The sequence below is a fragment of the Lissotriton vulgaris genome, chromosome 12 (assembly GCF_964263255.1).
Source record: "Lissotriton vulgaris chromosome 12, aLisVul1.2, whole genome shotgun sequence".
Taxonomy (NCBI): domain Eukaryota; kingdom Metazoa; phylum Chordata; class Amphibia; order Caudata; family Salamandridae; genus Lissotriton; species Lissotriton vulgaris.
This window is the reverse complement of record NC_141700.1, coordinates 169,636,939-169,655,842: the sequence shown is the minus strand read 5'-3', so window position 1 is coordinate 169,655,842 and position 18,904 is coordinate 169,636,939. Positions and strand designations below refer to the sequence as shown.

The window sequence follows — 18,904 nt, the reverse complement described above, 5'->3', positions numbered from 1 at the left end:
TCTGGCCAAACATCGCTTCCAGGTCTGTGAGGCTGTAGTTTATAGCGTCGAGCGGTATGGAACTGCAACTGCCGCCTCCAAAAGTTTAGCCAACAATAGGCGTGAGCTGGGCTCCATCAAGCATGTACCCTCTGCGTTCACCCCTTCCACCAGCCATCGCAGCTAGGCAGCCAGCATGTAGAGTTCAAAGTATGTTACCCCTAGGCTACCTTCTGTCATGTGGCACTGCAGCGTTTTCAAAGACACCCTCCGCCGCCCTTCTCCCCATATCAGGTCTCTTATTAAGGAATTCAATGGTTGAAACCACCCCCTGAGCCATCAAGATCAGGAGGTATGGTAGCTCAACCATCTTATTCAGTGAGATCCTGGCCATGATGGGCAATTGCAGGGTGCGCCAAAGGAGAACACAGGATCTGAGGGGCCGCAACGTCTTATCCAGGTTCTCTTCCTTCAGGTCGTCCATAGCGTGAAACACATGAATATCCAGGTAATCTGCAGGCCGCTCGGCAAGCGCAAATAGAAGGGTTGAGAGGGGTGCACCCTTGCCGGGTTCCATGTAATATCTGGCACTGGGGAGATACAGTTTTACCTGTCCTAACCCTCACCGTGAGGGATGTGTACAGGAGTTGCACCCATTTCACCCAGCCGTTCCCAAGGCCCATCCATAACATTGTCTCAAACAGGTAGTTCCAGCCAACCGTGTCAGTCTTTTTCGAGGTCGATCGAAAGTACCGCAGTCTGTGGCATGGACTTCGCCTAATCATGGTAAAGGATCGAATAAAGTCTACGAAGATTGGAGGAAGTGTTGCGGGATGACATTAAGCTGTTTTGATCTGGATGTATAAGGGCCTACATGTGCGGGAGCAGTCTTAAGTGCCAATGGTTTGCTGAGAATCTTGAAGCCCAAATTAAACATAGACAGCGGTCTATATTCCCTAACCGCTGCTCCCATGTCTACTGTATTGGGGAGAGGGATCACCAGAGCACTTTGAGTGGACTCAGGGAAACCTCCTAGACGTAGAGATTCAACATACAGGATAACCAGTTGCAGCGCTAGCTGGGCTGCATATCTTGGTTAAAATTCTGCAGGGAGGCCATCAGGCCATCAGGCCATGGTGTTTTGCCAAACGCCATACCCGCAATGGCCCCACGGACTTCCTGCAGTGTCACCAGGCCTCCCAGCTCCTCCTGTGTATGTCTGTCCAGAGTTTGGAGCGGCGAACGGCCAGGAAATCTCTAACCATGGAGCGAAGGGCCGGTGGCAAAATACAGTTTCTCATGATATTCTTGACACATAGTAATTGCTTCGGGGCTATAGATCAATTCACCTGTGTCCATCTGGGCTCGCATGATTGGTGCCCCTTTAATTTTGGGTTTGATCAACCACACAAGCAGTCAGCCAGCCTACCCCTCCTCCCTCTGCACCTTATCCAAATACTCCTTGTGGCTATGGCATCTCAGCCTTTCTAATACATCATTATAACTCGCATGCGTCTCTTGCAGTTGCACCGTGGATGCAGCGTCGTGTCCCTGGGTGTTATCTAATTGGCGAATCTCAGCCACAAGATCTAGTAACTCTTGTCAGATTTCCTGCTGCGCTCCAATCGACTGACCCCGGCAATGTCCTCTCACCATCACTTTAAATGCCTCCCACTCTACTAACACAGTGGGAGCTGTTTGAGCGTTGGCTGGGAAAAATTTATCAATGAGGGTGCCCTGGGATTCCTGGAAAGGAACATCTTCCAACGTCAGTGGGGTCATCTTCCATAGAGGGATAGGCTGCCGTCTCCCCAAAGGCTGATGGATCAGTAATAAGGGATCATGGTCTGAAAAGGTCCGTCCCAGGTATTCTGTGTGTATGATGGAGGTAATAAAGGCTGGTGTGTACAGGAATGTATCTAATCTGATGTGCACTTGATGTGTTGGAAAGGAGTAAGAATATTCTCTATCCACGGTTTGCTGCACCCTCCAAATATCCTCTAGTCCCAAATGATTTATCCAGCTGCATAACCCTGATGCTGTGCGATTGGCCTTTGCTCCTGGGACAGGGGGGTGGGAATGGTCTGCTACAGATTTTTTGCAAAACAATTAAAGTCTCCCACTAGCACTACATACCCCCATGCATCCAGCCATCCGAGCCGAGAGGGCAGCGAGGAATGCAACTTGATCTAGGTTAGGTGTTTGCACATTACCAAGCATCACTTTCCGACCCACCAGCCTCCCTACAATAAGCACAAATATACCTTTGCTATCTATTACAGTGGGGATATGATCAAAGGGGACCCCGGGCCGTATCCAACTCAATACTCCTCTAGCATAGACTGAGTAAGTAGTTGCATATATCTGCCCTCTCCACCTCCTGCGCAGCTTTTTGACCTTGCTGCCAATTAAGTGAGTCTCCTGGAGGAGGGCTATATGGACATCTGTCCGCTTCAAGTAGGTATGCACGTTGTGCCGTTTAGCCATGGTCCCCATCCCTCTTATATTCCAAGTTATAAACGTTAACGTATCATGTGCAGGCAGCATAATGACACAGAACCTCTCCCCAGCTCGTCTCTGCAGACCTCCCAATTTTCAGGCCCCCAGTTATACACACCCACCCTCCTCTGCAAACTAAATGCGAGAAACCAGTAAGAAAATGCCCATGTCGAACAACTCCCCAATTGCAGGACAATCGGACAACCGTCAGCCGCCCAAACCTTAAGTAAAACATCAGCAACTAGTTGAGATCCAAACCCACTGTTGTGAGGACCTTAAGGGGGTGTGGCAGTTATCGCAATGGAACCAAGAACAAGAGAAGCTGTATATGGTGCACCAGCCCCAGTTGGTTGTACCGGCCGGCGCCCGGGAACCCAGCAGGCAGCCCATTGCCCCCACGGAAGCCCCCAGTAAACAGTTGCAAGTGTTGATATCAAATAATCTCACCAGCTGTCTTCAGGGTCACCACAGTAAGTTAATGCTACCACTGGGGGAGGAGTCAGATTCCGACCTCTCGGTCCCTCTCAGGGAGCGGGATCCCCTTTCTGATGGCCTGCCCTGCATGACAACAGCCTACAGAGCCTCTGCTCTCTCTTTCTCTGTTTGTGAGGAACTGTGGGGCACCTCGCCCCTGAGTCATTTCCTAGGGTCTCGTTCCCGGGGCGGCGCCGCAAACCTCGGTGCTGCTTGTGGGCCCTCCGTCTTATAGGCCTCAATCCATTCCCACGCCATTTTGGGATCCTCACAGAAATGTGCCTTCCCATCCAAGAGTATACGCAGTCTGGGTGGGAATATCAATGAATACTGGAGACCCTCTTCTTGTAGGGATTTCTTAGCCTCAAGGAAAGACATGCGGCATTTCTGTACCCCTAGTGTGTAGTCAGGGAAGAGTGGAACTTTACTATTGTCCACCACATAGCGGCTCACAGCCCGTGCCTTTTGTAACAATGTATCTCTGTCCTTGAAGTGAAGGAGCCTGGCCACCACTGGGTGCAGAGGCCGCCCGGAGCCGGCGGCCTGGTAGGGACACGGTGGGCTCCCTCCAAAGTGGCAAATGTTGACAGGCCCTCAAGTGCGACCAACGTTCGGAGCCAGCGCTCAAGGTAAGCAACCATGTCATCTCTTTGCGCCCCCCCCCCCCCCAGGCAGTCCATGGAACCTGATATTGGTCCTCCTGTTCCGTCCTTCGGCTTCCTCTGAGCTCTGTTGTAGGGTACAGACCCTATCAGATAGATTCCCTACTTGAGGTGTCAACACCTTCTGTGCCTGTGCAATGTCTGCAAGAGAGGACTCTGTCCGCTTCACTATCTCTACTAGTTTCGTATGTTTGCTCTCAATAAGCCCAGCCCCACTGACACCGTATTTATTTCCTGATTTAGCGTTGGCTTTGTATCCGCTATTGCGTCCAGTATTCTGGTCAATTGCTGTTGCACAGGGTCCTCAGGGGGGCTACTGCCTAAGTCTTTTTGCACCTGTTCCTGGGTATTCCCCTATAGGTCCAGGGCATCCCCAGGCTGCTTCACTATAGGCTTGCCCATCGTAAGGGGGTGCTCCAAGACCGGTATGTTGTTGGTGCTCTCCTGCAGTCCAGTAATCTAGGCATCAATCCACCCCAGTGGTACTACCTCCAGCAGACTCCCAGCAGGCCGCCTCTCAACCTGGACATCTCACTTTGTATTGCCAGGCCCACAGTGCACGTTTCTGGGCGCTCACCAAGCGGCCGTCTCCGTCGCAGTGATAGAAGTCAGGTACCCTAAAGGCATCCTGTGAGGCCTGTTCAGCACCTGCTGTATTGGTTCTGGCCTTGGTAACCTCTTCCCAATCAGGCAGGCCTTGCTTCCCCCTGCGTGCGGCATGACAAGTGCGCTTCCACTACAGCCGGGACCTTCCCGCTCAGGTACCCTCCGCTCAAACCAGTCCCAGGGTGTCTGCAATATGGGCAAAGGCCCTAGATCTCACGGTCTTGTTGGTTCCCAGTGCACCGGCCCTCAGGGCCTCTTTACTGTGGCCAGGTCACTTTCCCTTATACCTGCCTCCCACTCAGCGAGTGCTTCCATCCGTTTTAGTGTCCTGGAATCCGTTTGGTGTGCCGTCATCACCCCCCTCGCCCATCGACTCCACCGGGCCACTCTCCACAGCCGCTTTTGCAGCCTCGCTTGCTCGGGGTCCATCCAGGGTTCAGGGCCGCAGTGCCACCAAGGCCTCAGTCGGTCATCTCGGGCTCCAGATGCACCCGACAGCCCGGGTCTCCTAGCTCTCTCCGCTCATGCAGGATGTCCTCGCCCGGGCTCCCTTTCACCTGCAAATTCTCTTGGTGGGACGTCTGTCTCAGGCTGCCTCTCTCTCCTCCATCATGCTGGGAGCCTGTACTTCTACTGCCGGACTCCATGTGGCCCCGTCGTGGTGTCCTCCGGGCCTCACTTAAATGCCCAGGGTGCTGATCGCTCTCCGGCTGCCCAGTTCCCGCTGTTCCCTCCGCACTGTGGGACAGTTGCCTCTGGGAGACCTTACTGCCGACGGGTCGTTCTGTCACAGCCCCGCAAACCAGAGTTGCCTCAGCTTCTTCTGGCACTCCAGGGACCTAGGCCGCCATCTTGCCGGGGTGCGGTCCGCAATCCCGCTCCCTGGTTTCAGCCATGCGGGCTCTTTCGGGTGACCGGTGGCTTCTGGCGCTCACTGGGGCTCCCCCGGTGCACCAGTCCCACCCCCTCACCGAGCCTCTGATCCGGAGCTGTCGCCGATAAAGCAGGATAATTGGCAGGCAGGTGCAGAGCTACAGGCTCACATGTCAGCTGCTTTAGGCTGCCAAGCCATTCCCCATCCCTGCTGTCACATACATAGGGAGGATTTTTACCACGTGATGTCTGGTAGCTTAGTTTTGGCAACAGGTTCAATCGACATACAAAGTACCACTAGTAGGACCTATTGCACTACTCGGTCGCTTGCCTTTTGGGCTCTGAGGGCCATCCAGAAATATGCAAAGCAGGCACGAAATTCACTGACTTATTGCTGACCCTAGCAAAGCTGCCCATTGCTATGAATTGGAAGTCCCCCTTAGGCCCTCCGATACAGCGGTTCATAACCTGGGAAAGCATAGCCGTACATAGAGAGGAAGCAAGAGGCCTTTGTAAATACCCGATAGCGTGGTAATGGGATGAATTATGAGCAACCCTCACAGAAGGCAGGTATTAATGACTTTAGTCCCCCATTAAACCAATGTAAATACCACAGAGGACACCCCCTTCCTATACATACTGCTCCCTAAAGACCGACAGCTAGACTCTGCACTGCTTTCCCATCCCCTACTCCATAAACGATAGAAACATTTGGGCATCTCCCTTCCCTTATTTTAATCCCTAGGATAACAGTGTCTGTGTACCCTCCTTTTTGAGGAAAGTCGCTGGCACCCCACAGGAGCTGATGGACCTGCATATTTGCATCCCCTTTACACTGACCCTCTATCGTTATTGGCTTTTGGTGAAGTGTTACTGTCACTTTAGTTATTTTTTCTTTTAACCTACAATACATAGCTGACTCATGTAAGTAAACGCATGTTCTTCCATCTCAGTTGACCTTTACGCACAGCCAATGGCTTAGACCGAGACGGCTAAGCTCTACTATGTTGATCGAATTGAAGCCTCCAACTGACTTGCTATGCACATTTTGACTTACCAATATGCCACTATGGGATTGGCTGTTCTGTATCGAATATCGATAGAACTGTGAGAAAATATACATTTATAAGATTATATAGTTTTTCTCATGTTTGGAAAAAACAATAAAAATATATTTTTTTAAATCCTTGAGTCTGGCAGGGGCTAGGGGCAATGCATGCAGCTTCCTGTCTTCAAAAGGTTTGATCATCTGACAAAGTCATCTCATTTTCTCCACAGTTGTGTAGAAAAAATCAGGGGTCACTAAAACCAAATGGCCATCAGTCATAATCTTTACTTCCAGTCTGGCTCTTTCAAAGAAGTCCTGCTGGAGTAAAAAGTTACCACAGAAAAAGAATATAGTTCTAGACTAGAGGCAGCTTTCATTGAGGTGCAGAAGAAATTTTACATGGTCAGTCAAGTGAAAGTTTTAGGCCTGTTAATTCTGTTGATCCCAATCCTAGTCACATATGCCTGGAAATACATTTTTAAACTAACGACTGGGGTCTGAGCCCTCTATTCCTTCCCAGTGCCCATTTTGACATTGATGATGTTCGAAGTCTTTGCACTTCCATTTTCTGTCGAACAGTTAACTTTCATGCCATGCAGTTTACTTGGTTGTCCTTGCCTAAGACACATTCTGCCTCCAATGTGTACTCTTCAACTCCCTTCATCCTTACTGCAATGTTTGTACACCTCTTGGATATCTTCTGAAGGACACCTTAAATTTTCATGGTGAGGTGTTGACCAGGTGGCTGTCCTTACAGGTCTTTTCTCAGTAAGCCATGATGAGCTAGTACATTGTACTAAGAGAAGGCTCAGCTCCTTCTTTTGTTCACCCCTCCTGAGAGAGGGAGGAGAATGTAAGCCTGGTCATTTTCACCAAGGTGAGATGTAAGGTGGAATAATCCCATTTTAGTGGTGTTGGATTCTCTGTTTCAAATTAAATAGCCAGAGCCCACTCTTGCTGAGTCTTTCGGCGGCTGTGGGCATTTGAGGGTGCATATTAAGTGTCAAACTAGGTGAACATTCACCAACGTGTAACTTTGTGGTATTCAGAAACATTTCATGGCACATTCACGCTAGGTTGTGTAAATTGCATGTTTTTTGTGAAATTCAGGTAAACGAAGTGAAATGAGACAAGATTACATGAAATGTAATTTACCAGTATATGAAATGAACATTTGGTGTTCCCATTGCTTTTTTTAATGTTACCAAATTAGTTACCCTACTTCTAGACCGGAAACTACCCTTCCTTCATAGTTTTTTGTTGTTGTTGTAAATCTTTTTATTAAACAGTCTCGACATGAGGTACAAAATTCCCAGAATCAATAAAGGGTTACAGTGAAATCAGGTTACATACAATACAGCAGCGTACTTCATTGAAATTCATGGGGAGGGGGGGACAATCATCCTCGGCTTCACGGATAGGGGTACATATATCGCCCCGGTATGTTTTCCAGGGGGCCCAAATCTTGGACCATTTGCGGGGACAACCCCGGGCCACATAGACTGTTTTCTCTCTTAGCATACTCCAGTCACGATCTCGCTACCAAGCTATGACCGTGGGCAGGTGCGGGCTCCACATAGCTGTGCAATATTTCTCTTGGCAATCATGCAGCCATGTGTGACCCATTTCGTAGTATTAGTGTTGAGGTCGGTAGGTTCCCAAATGTTAAGGAGGCACCTGGGCGCTTCCGTCCCGATTTCCCCTCCCAATACTTCACTCATGACCGTGTGGATGTTGCGCCAGTATTCCTGGATTTGCTCACAATGCCATAGTCCTTCCTACATTGTTAAGGCAAAACCTTGATTTACGTCAGGTGAAAGCGAAGGAGGGAGCCTTCCCCACTCTGAAGGAAGAATAGCTAAACAAGAAACGCAAATTTCTTTTTTTTAATTTCAGTTTCATATCAAAAGTTACATACAGTACATTATATATATATATATTATAATGCAGAAAGAGGAGAGAAAGAAAGAGGGGGGGGTCTGTCGTTAAGTCCTTCGTGACTCCAGGTATGTGTCGAGGAGCTCCCACATTCCATCTTTGGCATTGTGCTCCTTTTTAGGTCGAGCCTGGGAACACGCATCCGAAGGATGCGGTCCAGGTGGAGAACTATAGCGAGCTGACACGGGGGAATGACGGACAAGAAACTGCCACGCGCTTCTCCCCGGCTGGATTCAGCTGCGTGCACGCGCACCCACATTCACGCATGCGCACAGCCACACGCATACACAGGCACAGGCACACGCATACACAGGCACACACACACACACCCCCCGTCGCCGGACCTACACACACCCCCTCCCCCCCGTCGCCGCCGCACCTACACACACACCCCCTCCCCCCCACAGTCACACACACACACACACGCATACACACAGACTCCAAGACACATACACACGCTCACACATATACACAGCCCCGGCCCCCGCACGCGCGCGCACACACACACACATGCCCCACTCACCGGCTTCCTTGGTGCGGCGGCTCTCCTCTCATCGGCAGCTGCAGGGCCCGGCAGCAGGACTCTTCCTTCGGCACCGGGGCGCAGGGTAGGCTCCTGCCTGCTCCGGTGCTCCAAACAGCCGCGGCTCTTCCGTGGGAGGCGGGGTAGGCTCCCGCCCTCCTACTTCCTGTTTCCGGTTGTCCTGCCCGGCCTGCCTGACTTCCTGGTCGCAGGCCGGCGGCGATGTTCCGTTTGCCTGAGGAAAAAGCAAGACGGTGGTATGTGTGTGGGGGCAGGGGGCCGGGGGCCGGGCAGTGGTAGAATAGCAGCCACGGGGGTCCCTGTACAACGCCCGCTTATTTATTTGACGGGCTGCATGAGCCCAGCCTGCAAAGATTCTGCTGCATTGGCATTAAAAAAGGCATTTGCTTTTTTGTGTTTTGTTTCTGCTTCCCTTGACGAGCCTGTAAATTGCGGGCCTGCAGCTGCCCTCTCTCTAACCAATGATGGGTGTAGGCCATTGTATGCTTCTCTCAATCCACACCCTCTGGCTCCCCGTCATTCTTGTACCATGCCTTTCTGTGCACCCCGCCTGCCCCACGATGCACATTGTCGTCTTGCCTGTGTGACTCCCTCATCCGCATTGCTGTCTCTCACAAATCAGCGGATCAGTGCAGGGGCAGTAGAAATGATGCAACATAGAGTAAGTCGAAACTGTGACGGGCGTATTTTTCTTTCCAACCTGTATTGCTTCTTTCCCCGCCCCACCACTTCTCATAGTTGCTGTCACTCGTCGCCTTTCTGCTGCTTGCACTGTGATTGCGCTTTCTAAAAATGTTTTTTTCTGTTTTGCCCTTGTTGTTTTGCTTGTGTTGCTTCTTTCCCATTGCTTGTGTAACATTGCAGCCCATTGCCTCCTAACAAGATGCTATCAGCAGGCTTCCGGAAAGCAGAATTAGCTGCCTTACTCGGTGCCATACAAGCATTTAATTTGTGTCGAGGCAAAACCGTTCCGGAGCATAGCTTCCCTACGCTACAATCCTGGAGACGCATGAAGCGAGCATTGACAAAGCCTGTAGTTAGGCTGAAGTGTGGTGAACACGTAAAGCGGACAGCTGAATACTGTCAGTCCTCACATAGGGTGCAAGTGCATCGTAGAACCCTATACAGCTGCGCCTGTCACAGGATGTAAAATCCCGTAAAGTATGAAACTTCATCAGTCAGTTCTGAGCTCTCTTCGGGTAAGTCTCGATTCTTCAAGGTTGGGAATCTCACTTGCGTACAGTATATTCTAGCTTGATCAACAATTTAATAACTGGTCTACTGTAAATCCTGTGCTTCTAATAATAACATTTCCTTCTAAAATTCTCCAGATTAATTGTCGTTTTATTTGCGGAGTTTGGCTTCCTCTAAAGGGCTGTTTGCTTGCTCTGTGGACAAACACTTTTGTGATAGCCCAGTGTAAAGGAAGCCCTAACTTACATACTCATGTCAAATTCTTTGTTTCTTCCGATGGGTGACGATGCCTTTCATTCATTTAATTTCATCTTTATTTCGATATAAAAGTATCATAAAAGGTACATAAAAGCGCAGTTCATAGAAAAATTATCACAATATTACAGCTACCATGGATAGATACAATTCAAGGAGTAAATGATTAGTGGGTGGGAAGGGCCTTTCACTTCCTCCAGGCCCCCACCCACTCCCCCCCGTTACTTTCAGACTTTTCTTTCTTAAACACTGCAGGTCCTGTCTGGCTTCTCCTTCCTGTTCGTGCTACTGAAGTTCAGATGCAGGATTGGAAGTTTTCTTTGCGTATTTGCATAAATATGTTTTAAATTGGCTGCTGACTCCTGAAAACATGTGGAACTTCAAATGCCCGTGGGTCTTTTGTCTTTGTGTTACAGCTTACTGTGTGGGCGTTTCAGTTGGCTCAGGATTTCAGCCTGATCCAGTGAGTGAAATCTGGAATTGTGGGCATGTGAACTTCTGAGGCCAAAATCAGTTGGTTACATTTATGACTTTTTCCAGTTTATTAGTGTCTTGTTTGTTTACGTTATTTTCCACATCATCACCACATCACTCAGGGGCACCACCACATCACTCAGGGGCACCACCACATCACTCAGGGGCACCACCACATCACTCAGGGGCACCACCACATCACTCAGGAACACCACCACATCACTCAGGGACACCACCACATCACTCAGGGACACCACCACATCACTCAGGAACACCACCACATCACTCAGGGACACCACCACATCACTCAGGGACACCACCACATCACTCAGAAACACCACCAGATCACTCAGGGGCACCACTCAGGGGCACCACCACATCACTCGGGGACACCACCACATCCCTCGGGGACACCACCACATCACTCGGGGACACCACCACATCACTCGGGGACACCACCACATCACTCGGGGACACCACCACATCACTCAGGAACACCACCACATCACACCACCACATCACTCAGGAACACCACCATATCACTCGGGGACACCACCAGATCACTCGGGGACACCACCAGATCACTCGGGGACACCACCAGATCACTCGGGGACACCACCACATCACTCAGGAACACCACCACATCACACCACCACATCACTCAGGAACGCCACCATATCACTCGGGGACACCACCACATCACTCGGGGACACCACCACATCACTCGGGGACACCACTACATCACTCAGGAACACCACCACATCACTCAAGAACACCACCACATCACTCAGGGACACCACCACATCACTCGGGGACACCACCACATCACTCGGGGACACCATCACTTCACTCGGGGACACCACCACATCACTCGGGGACACCACCACTTCACTCGGGGACACCACCACATCACTCAGGAACACCACCACATCACTCAGGGGCACCACCACATCACTCAGGGGCACCACCACATCACTCAGGGACACCACCACATCACTCGGGGACACCACCACATCACTCAGGGACACCACCACATCACTCAGGGACACCACCACATCACTCGGGGACACCACCACTTCACTCGGGGACACCACCACATCACTCAGGAACACCACCACATCACTCAGGGGCACCACCACATCACTCAGGGACACCACCACATCACTCAGGGACACCACCACATCACTCAGGGACACCACCACATCACTCAGGGACACCACCACATCACAACAGCTTTTTTGATTGACTTGATTACGTAATTTATATAGATAGCAATTTACCTTGATTTTCTTGTTGTGTATACTTTTACTTCTCTCTTTGACTTACCTTTACCCAGGTGCACTGCCTTTGAGCTAAACTATTATCATATATTATACACATTGTCCACAGGAACCATTGTTCCTTGCTATATACTAGATACCCTGGTTCCTTGTGAGTAGGGTGGCCCTTGTTTGCCTGTACACGATCAACTTGAGTACAGCATTCGACTGGACAGAGTGTTGTGATTTGTAATGTACACTGCAATCCCTCGCATTTTTGGAAGACTTAACGCAAGGGATTGCTGTTTCAGTCGGAATAGGAATGTTGGGAGTTTCAAGACCGAGCAGCTGGAGTTCGGCTGCTCTGGGGAGTTATCTTAATAAAGGAACTTTAATTACACGGTCGTGCGTATCATCTTTGGAGAATACTGCTACATTTATGTGGCGACGAGTTGGATAACTCTCCGGCGGGTCCACGACGTAAGATATTTCTGGGAATCCTTCCTCGTCGGATTTCAAGTTGCAGTTTTCATGGAGGCACTGGTTTTCATGTTGTGGTTCTCACCTGATCGTGCTGGTCTATCCGCGTTGCAGTCCTTCCTTGATGGCTGTTTGGTGTTGGCTGGTGTGGCTCCTATGCTGATTTTAAAGAAGAGGTACTTCCATAGCAGCCTTGCTAGAGCTAATGCTATAGGTGTCACATTTGCAAAAGTTAAAACTATTGCCATTGTAAATGCCAAAGCTATTAATTTCGCTATTTTCAAAACAAACACATAAATAAAAACATTGCCATTCACAATACCAATAGCTCAAACTTTCCTAATGCGAGACCTATTGCATTGTAAATGCTTGTTGAATTTGCTGGTGATGTTGTCTGCGCCTCTGAGGAAAGTGACCCAGTTTATCCATGTTTTGAAGTTTGCTTTGGCTGTGTTCTTCCAGTTTGTTAGGATGATTTTTAGTGCTGCCATAAGTAGGATGTCTACCAGGTCTCTCTCCTCTTTGCTTTCCAGGCAGTCCATCATGAAACCTGTGGCAAGGCTCACGAAGGTTAGCTTTATATTCTCGTTGGTGATGTCGTTGATAAAGTTGTTTACTTTCGCCCAGAACTTCTTGACTTTGTGGCATTCGAAGGTGAGGTGTTCAGGGTCCCTTCCTCTTTATCACAGTTCCAGCAGATACCCGTGTCCTTTATGCCTACTTTGTGGAGTCTCGCCGGGGTCCAGTATGCTCTATGGAGGAGCCAGAACTTAGTTTGTGCCGGTTGTGGCGTGACCTTGTTTGTTGTTGCCGACCGCCACAGTTTGTCCTTTTCTTCCTCGTTTAGCTGCCTTCCAAGGATTGATTCCCATTTGTTCGTTATTTTCTTGTTTAGCGAGGATGTTTGAGGGTTGAGAAGCTTGTATATTTTTGCTGTGTGGTGGCCAGTCGCGTTGAGGGATTCCATGTATTTGATTACGGTTGGCGGGATTTTGCTTAGGTTTGCCTTTGTAGTGGCCGTTTTGATTTCCAGGAATGTGTATAGTTCCTTTGCCGGGAGGTCGTGTAGTTGTTGCAGAGTTTGGAATGTGATTGGCAAGTTTTTTGTTTCCAGTTGGTTGGGTGTGGTTATGCCTTTTTCCATCCACGTTTCACTGCTTAGTGTCTTACCCTGGTACGTTATTTTTGTGTTTAGCCAGATCGACTCCCAGGTTGATCCCTTCAGTTTCTGTTCCATTCGTTTGTCTATTTTCATTAGTGCTCTTTGGTGGGGCAGGATTGAAACGATCAAGATGATGGTTACACCAGCTATCAACTACACGCTCAGCATGCTGCCCCTGGCAATGACAGACAACTTCCACAAGAGACTCGATAAACTAATCAACGGCTTCATCTGGAGAGACAAAAGACCGAGAATAAGTCTACAAAAGCTGAGGCTAACAAAAAATTTGGGAGGCCTCAACCTAATGAACTTCAAAAACTTCCAGACAGCTTGCTTAGCGAAACAGGGCACCTTTTGGCTGACCAGCTTGCAGGAATACGAACCAGAGTGGCTGAAGGTGGAAAAGAACATCTTGGGGGGGCTCAACCCCATAAGAAACACACATTTCTATCCAGAGTGTCTGACTGCCACCTGAAAGAAATGTAAATGTGTTCGATTAGTCAGCATATCTAAAGGGTTCTTGGGAGCCAGTACAGGCTTTCATTGCTAGAATCATTTGAAGCATCCAGGTGATGAGTTATTGTTTTGGAGCGGTACTTTAAGTCTATTACCGTTCTGGGATGCCTCCCTTATATGGAAACATATAAGAAGAATTCGCACTAGGTACTTTCTCATTGTGTACAACTAAAAATATACCTTTGTAAGCACTGCATCTTATACATTGTTTAATCTGAAGCTGCTTATCATATACTGTTTGTAATGCACCTTTCAAACTAATGATTTACCTATCCACAGGGCGGTCTGTCACAGGCTGGGACCTCACACCATTATAAATACACATCTTTGTCCCCAAGTGCGTAAAGAAGGATTGAAATCAGTTACAGTACACTGACACCCCTCCCCCCATAGTAATCACACTAACCAACTGAACATTCCTATCATAACAGTGCATTACGCACAGAATAGTTTAAATTACATGTAACAGCGCCCAAATTGGTGGGAGGGTTATTTCTCCGGTGGAGGAAATGTTCTCATTTCACATTTCAAATGCATGGCTTTTCATCCCAACCAGTGAAAATGTAAAGCTACATGTTTGCGTGCGGAAATGTTTAAAGATGTGAGTACTCGTGGCAGTCTGCGGCTGCTGCAGGTAGTTCCCGGAAGCACTTCTAGGAACATTTTTAAACTCAAAAACGTCCAAAACATGCATACACATTTAAGCTAAATCGTATGTGTTAGCCCATGAGTGTAAATGTGCAAATGTCCAGTTTGGTGCTTTACGAACAGCGCTCAGTCTTAATGACTTGTTTTCTTTATCAAGAAAAAAGAAATCACATGTTGACACATCATGGTAACCATCATTTGAACTTTTGAGGAAACTTCAGTGCTTGCCTGTCAGGATATCATTAACGTCTGCATGTCCTTTGTCTCTTTCTAGGAAAACCTTCTGTTATCGGTGCTGCCGGTGCATATCTCGATGGAAATGAAGCTGGCTATCATGGAACGCCTGAAGGAGAACAATGACAGGAACGTGCCCGATAAAAACTTCCACAGTCTGTACGTGAAACGTCACCCGAACGTCAGGTAGACAAAGCGCCTTCCAGAGTGATGCATGTGCGCTGCGTCCTGTGCCTTGTTCTCGCATGGGCGGCTTCATGGGAACCAGTGGGGTTGTGCTGTTCGAGCCGGAGCTGTCCTCCCAGTAGGCCTGCAGTGTAAAAATATTTTTTTTTTACTAGTTGAGCTGGTCCTCTTCTGCATGATTCCCACCACCCAGGGGCTTGCACACATCTGTTCTCAGGTTATTAATACGCCGTAAGTATGGGCGCATCTTAGATTATCGATAGAGCTGTCAATTGTCCGAGAACAAACAAGCAGCACTTCCTACATGGACCCACAGGTGCACCCCGCCTCTCCTTCAAATGTGTGTTATGTCCTTGTACAAGGGAGAGAACGCGCTATGATGTAATGCAGTGAATGCATTAGAACCCATTGTACTAGAATTTAGCATATGTCATGTGGAATGTTTCTGTTCAATTACTGTGGCAGTTTACTTGTACCTTACTGGAGCTGTGGGTCATGATAATACGTGTTTCTCAACTGAATAAAGGAATTTACTTCAACACCATGATTCAGTGTTCCTTACAACACTGGCGACGAGGATTATTTATTTTTTATTTTTGTTTCTTATATAGCGCCTGAATCGACCCCCGAAGGGGTATCTCCGCGCTCGCCTTGGGAACCCGTCCTGGCTTTTCCCTGTGAGATAGCACCTACAGGGCATCCCCAAGGTGAAAGCCAGGCATCCCGCCGCGGGGGGCCGTTGTGGAGATTAAGCAAGCTTAATGCCCAGAGTTGCAGAGTGTGAACCCATGATTAGGTCAGGCACCGAAGTGAGAATTATCGAGTCCATTGACATTTGAGCTCAAGACCCTGCCGCGTCGGGAATTGAACCCTGGTCCCGGGTCTGACCTCTGCTTCAGGGTCTGCCTGCTCTAACCAGTGAGCCACACTTCTCCAAGGATTGGATTCCTTACAACAATCTGCCTCATTCAAAACTTCCCTAATAGTGGATGCAGCTTGAGGTATAGAAAGACACTCTTTCCTTCCAAATGATATACTAATGAAGACATCTTTACACTTTAACTACATCCTTTATGTTACAGAAACCACCACAATTGACCCTAAGAGGTTGTCGTAACCTCAAAATACAGTTTTCCCCTGGAAAAATGGAGCCCTTGAATGAAGAAACAGAATTTTGACTGAGGTTCTGAAAATGGTTGCATCGGAGCTAGGACCACTTGATGGACTGCTAGAGCTGGCAGTGCCCCTTAGGGGGCTGAGTTGATCCCTTAGGACCATGAAAGGCCTTAGTTAGACCTGAAAGAGGAGGGCATACTGAAACTATGTGTGCGTCAACCTCACATCAGTGATGGGCGGGAGAATCACTAATAAAGCAAAACAAAACCAGTTAAGCAGGGAAGTTGTATGAAGGTAAAGACATGTCAAACATCCTTGACTGGCTGCAAAGATAAATAGAAAAGACACAGCTACGGGTTTCAGTAAAACATTGGGTATTGACCTCAAGTAAGAGATTGAGCGTAAACCAGGTTGGCGCAGTGTTGGAATGATGATGCAGGGGAATTGCATTCACTTGGAGGGAAGTAAAGTGGCACACGGAGTGTAAAGGAAATCAGTTCTTGCAGTGGTAAACTCAGATGTCACTGACAAAACACACAATATGCCGCTGGAGGTCAGATTCTAAGCCCATTCTCTGCTCCGTCAGGTGCAGCTGTGAATCCCACTGTCCGCAGATGTTTTTTGTTGAGACACAAAGTCTTGTGTGCAAGGGTGACTGCTGGTGTCTTCATCCAAAACTTAGGTTTAGCAATATCTTCATCGTTAGTCTAGCTCTAAAAATATTGAGGTGTTTTAGGGTCTCTGCTGTGGGAACAACTGGAGGACATTTTGAGATGCATAATATAAGGTATGTGCATCTGAAAATGGAAACTTGTACAACTGGCATGCATCTTCAGGACAAGAGAATCCCTAGTAGTGGAGGTCACAATTTTAGAGATCACAATATCAGAATAGAAGGGGATTGTTAGAAAGAACACTAGGCCATGTTTTCTTAAAGGGAAGCGTTTTGATGAACTCAACACCCTCTCAAAAAGAAACAAACAGGTTACGCTGGAGCTCAGGCAGCATCTGCATTTATAGAAAGGCCGCAATTGGATGCACCAGATGAGATTGACAGGCCCTAATTGAGTCCTATTTTAAATTGTATTTTTTTGTATCTCTATGATCTAAAAGTTTTTTAATCATTTGCCACATCTTTTGTTCTTTCAGTCATGCGTACCAATAGAATGGCACATTCAATACCTATGGATTCCTCCGTGCCTACCGATGTGACCTTTGACCCAGGAATATAACAGCCAGACAATGTAAAAGACTGCCCTTCTCATGCCATGTGTGCCTGTCTCTAAAATGGAGACATTGCTGTAGTCAGACATTTAACCAAGTAAAAATTTTACCCCGATTGTGCAAACCTTATCAGTTGATGGGCTGGGGAGACTGCCTTTACTTATAGCAGAAAAATTAAAAAAAGGAAAAAACACAAATGTAATGCAAACAGGGTGGAATGAATGATTCATTCTTTGTCTCTAGTGATTTGCGTCAATGTTGATTCATGCTTCCATCACAGATGTTCTCAAGGTTCACCTGAAACTGGAGACAAGTTTTAGAACATAAAAGGGGAATGCTGAATGAATGAGTCACACCGGGCATTACAAGCAGTGTATACATCTAGGCTTCTCTTTCACTCCATCCAATGTTGCATTTGTTTCACCAATTTATTTTATTCTGGGAGGTAGACAGGACAGTATTCATAAAACAACAAACCTGTGTTACCATGCAAGTCAAAGTTTTTAATTGGCGACGAAATAATCTGCTGTATGGCCTGGGTATGAAATATTTTGTATTAGTGTTCTAAATTATTTAAAATCTAGACTGTAATGCCACAAAATGTGTTGCTCAATTTGCCTTGACTCGGATAATGTGCGACAAAAAGTTCCTTTCTGTGACTCATAATTTATTTAGCACTGCCAGACAATTTCTCCTCCTCTACCACATAATTCCAAACAGTTTTTTATCACTTCTGTTTGTTTTTACCAGTAGGCTGTAGAAGTTAAAGTTCTCGTCACTCTCTTTGCAGCATCCTGTATGCAGACATTGTCGGCTTCACCCGGCTTGCTAGTGACTGCTCCCCCAAAGAGCTCGTGGTGGTGCTGAACGAACTTTTTGGGAAGTTTGACCAAATTGCAAAGGTAAGTTACTAAGGAGAAGCCCTGCCAGCTTGCCGCAACCAAGGAAACCGACTTGTTGTACAGCCAGGTTTCCATTACTAAATTACCACTTACCTCACTACACGTTTAGCAATCTCTTTCATAATTATTAAAAATGTTAGTCCATAAGGTTCATGTGTTCTTATCTACCCTAAATGCAGTAATTAATGTTTGACAGGTTGGCTGATGGAAATCTCAAGTGAGGTAAGCACTGCATTTTGCTGATGTGAATCCCAATTTCTTATGGCTGGCCAGTGTACTTTCCAAGTGGTTTTCAAATGTCCTGTTTCCTGCTTTGGTGCATGTTGCATCCTGTCTGCTTGGAGTTGTCCATCATCCAAAAAAGTTCACCAAACCTCTAGATGCGATAAAGCACAAAGAAGAGGAAATAGATGGACTCAGTAACTATGCAGCGTACTCCACTAGAAGCATATTGTAATCTGGTGCAATGATTAATGTAATTGAATTTTTTTATTGCAAGCCTTTGCCATAAAAATAAAAAGGTTAAAAAAAGAAAAACATGCCCCAGGACAACAGGATGTGATTTTTTTTCTCCTTGTAAAAGAGAGGTGCAGTTGTATGAAAATGCCATTGTGATTTGCAGTCTGCAGTG

General features: G+C 47.7%; 1 protein-coding gene across 3 annotated transcripts in view; it reads left to right on the top strand.

Annotated features, from left to right (window-relative positions):
* ADCY7 (adenylate cyclase 7) overlaps positions 1 to 18,904 on the top strand; it is a 565,990-nt gene that overhangs the window by 320,413 nt on the left and 226,673 nt on the right. For 2 of the 3 annotated variants that reach the window (XM_086947700.1, XM_086947702.1), the window contains exons 6-7: positions 14,886 to 15,031; positions 18,162 to 18,273. In XM_086947700.1, the coding sequence (XP_086803826.1) occupies positions 14,886 to 15,031; positions 18,162 to 18,273 (258 nt within the window). The remainder of the gene's footprint in view (positions 1 to 14,885; positions 15,032 to 18,161; positions 18,274 to 18,904) is intronic. The other variant, XM_086947701.1, reaches the window with a different exon arrangement.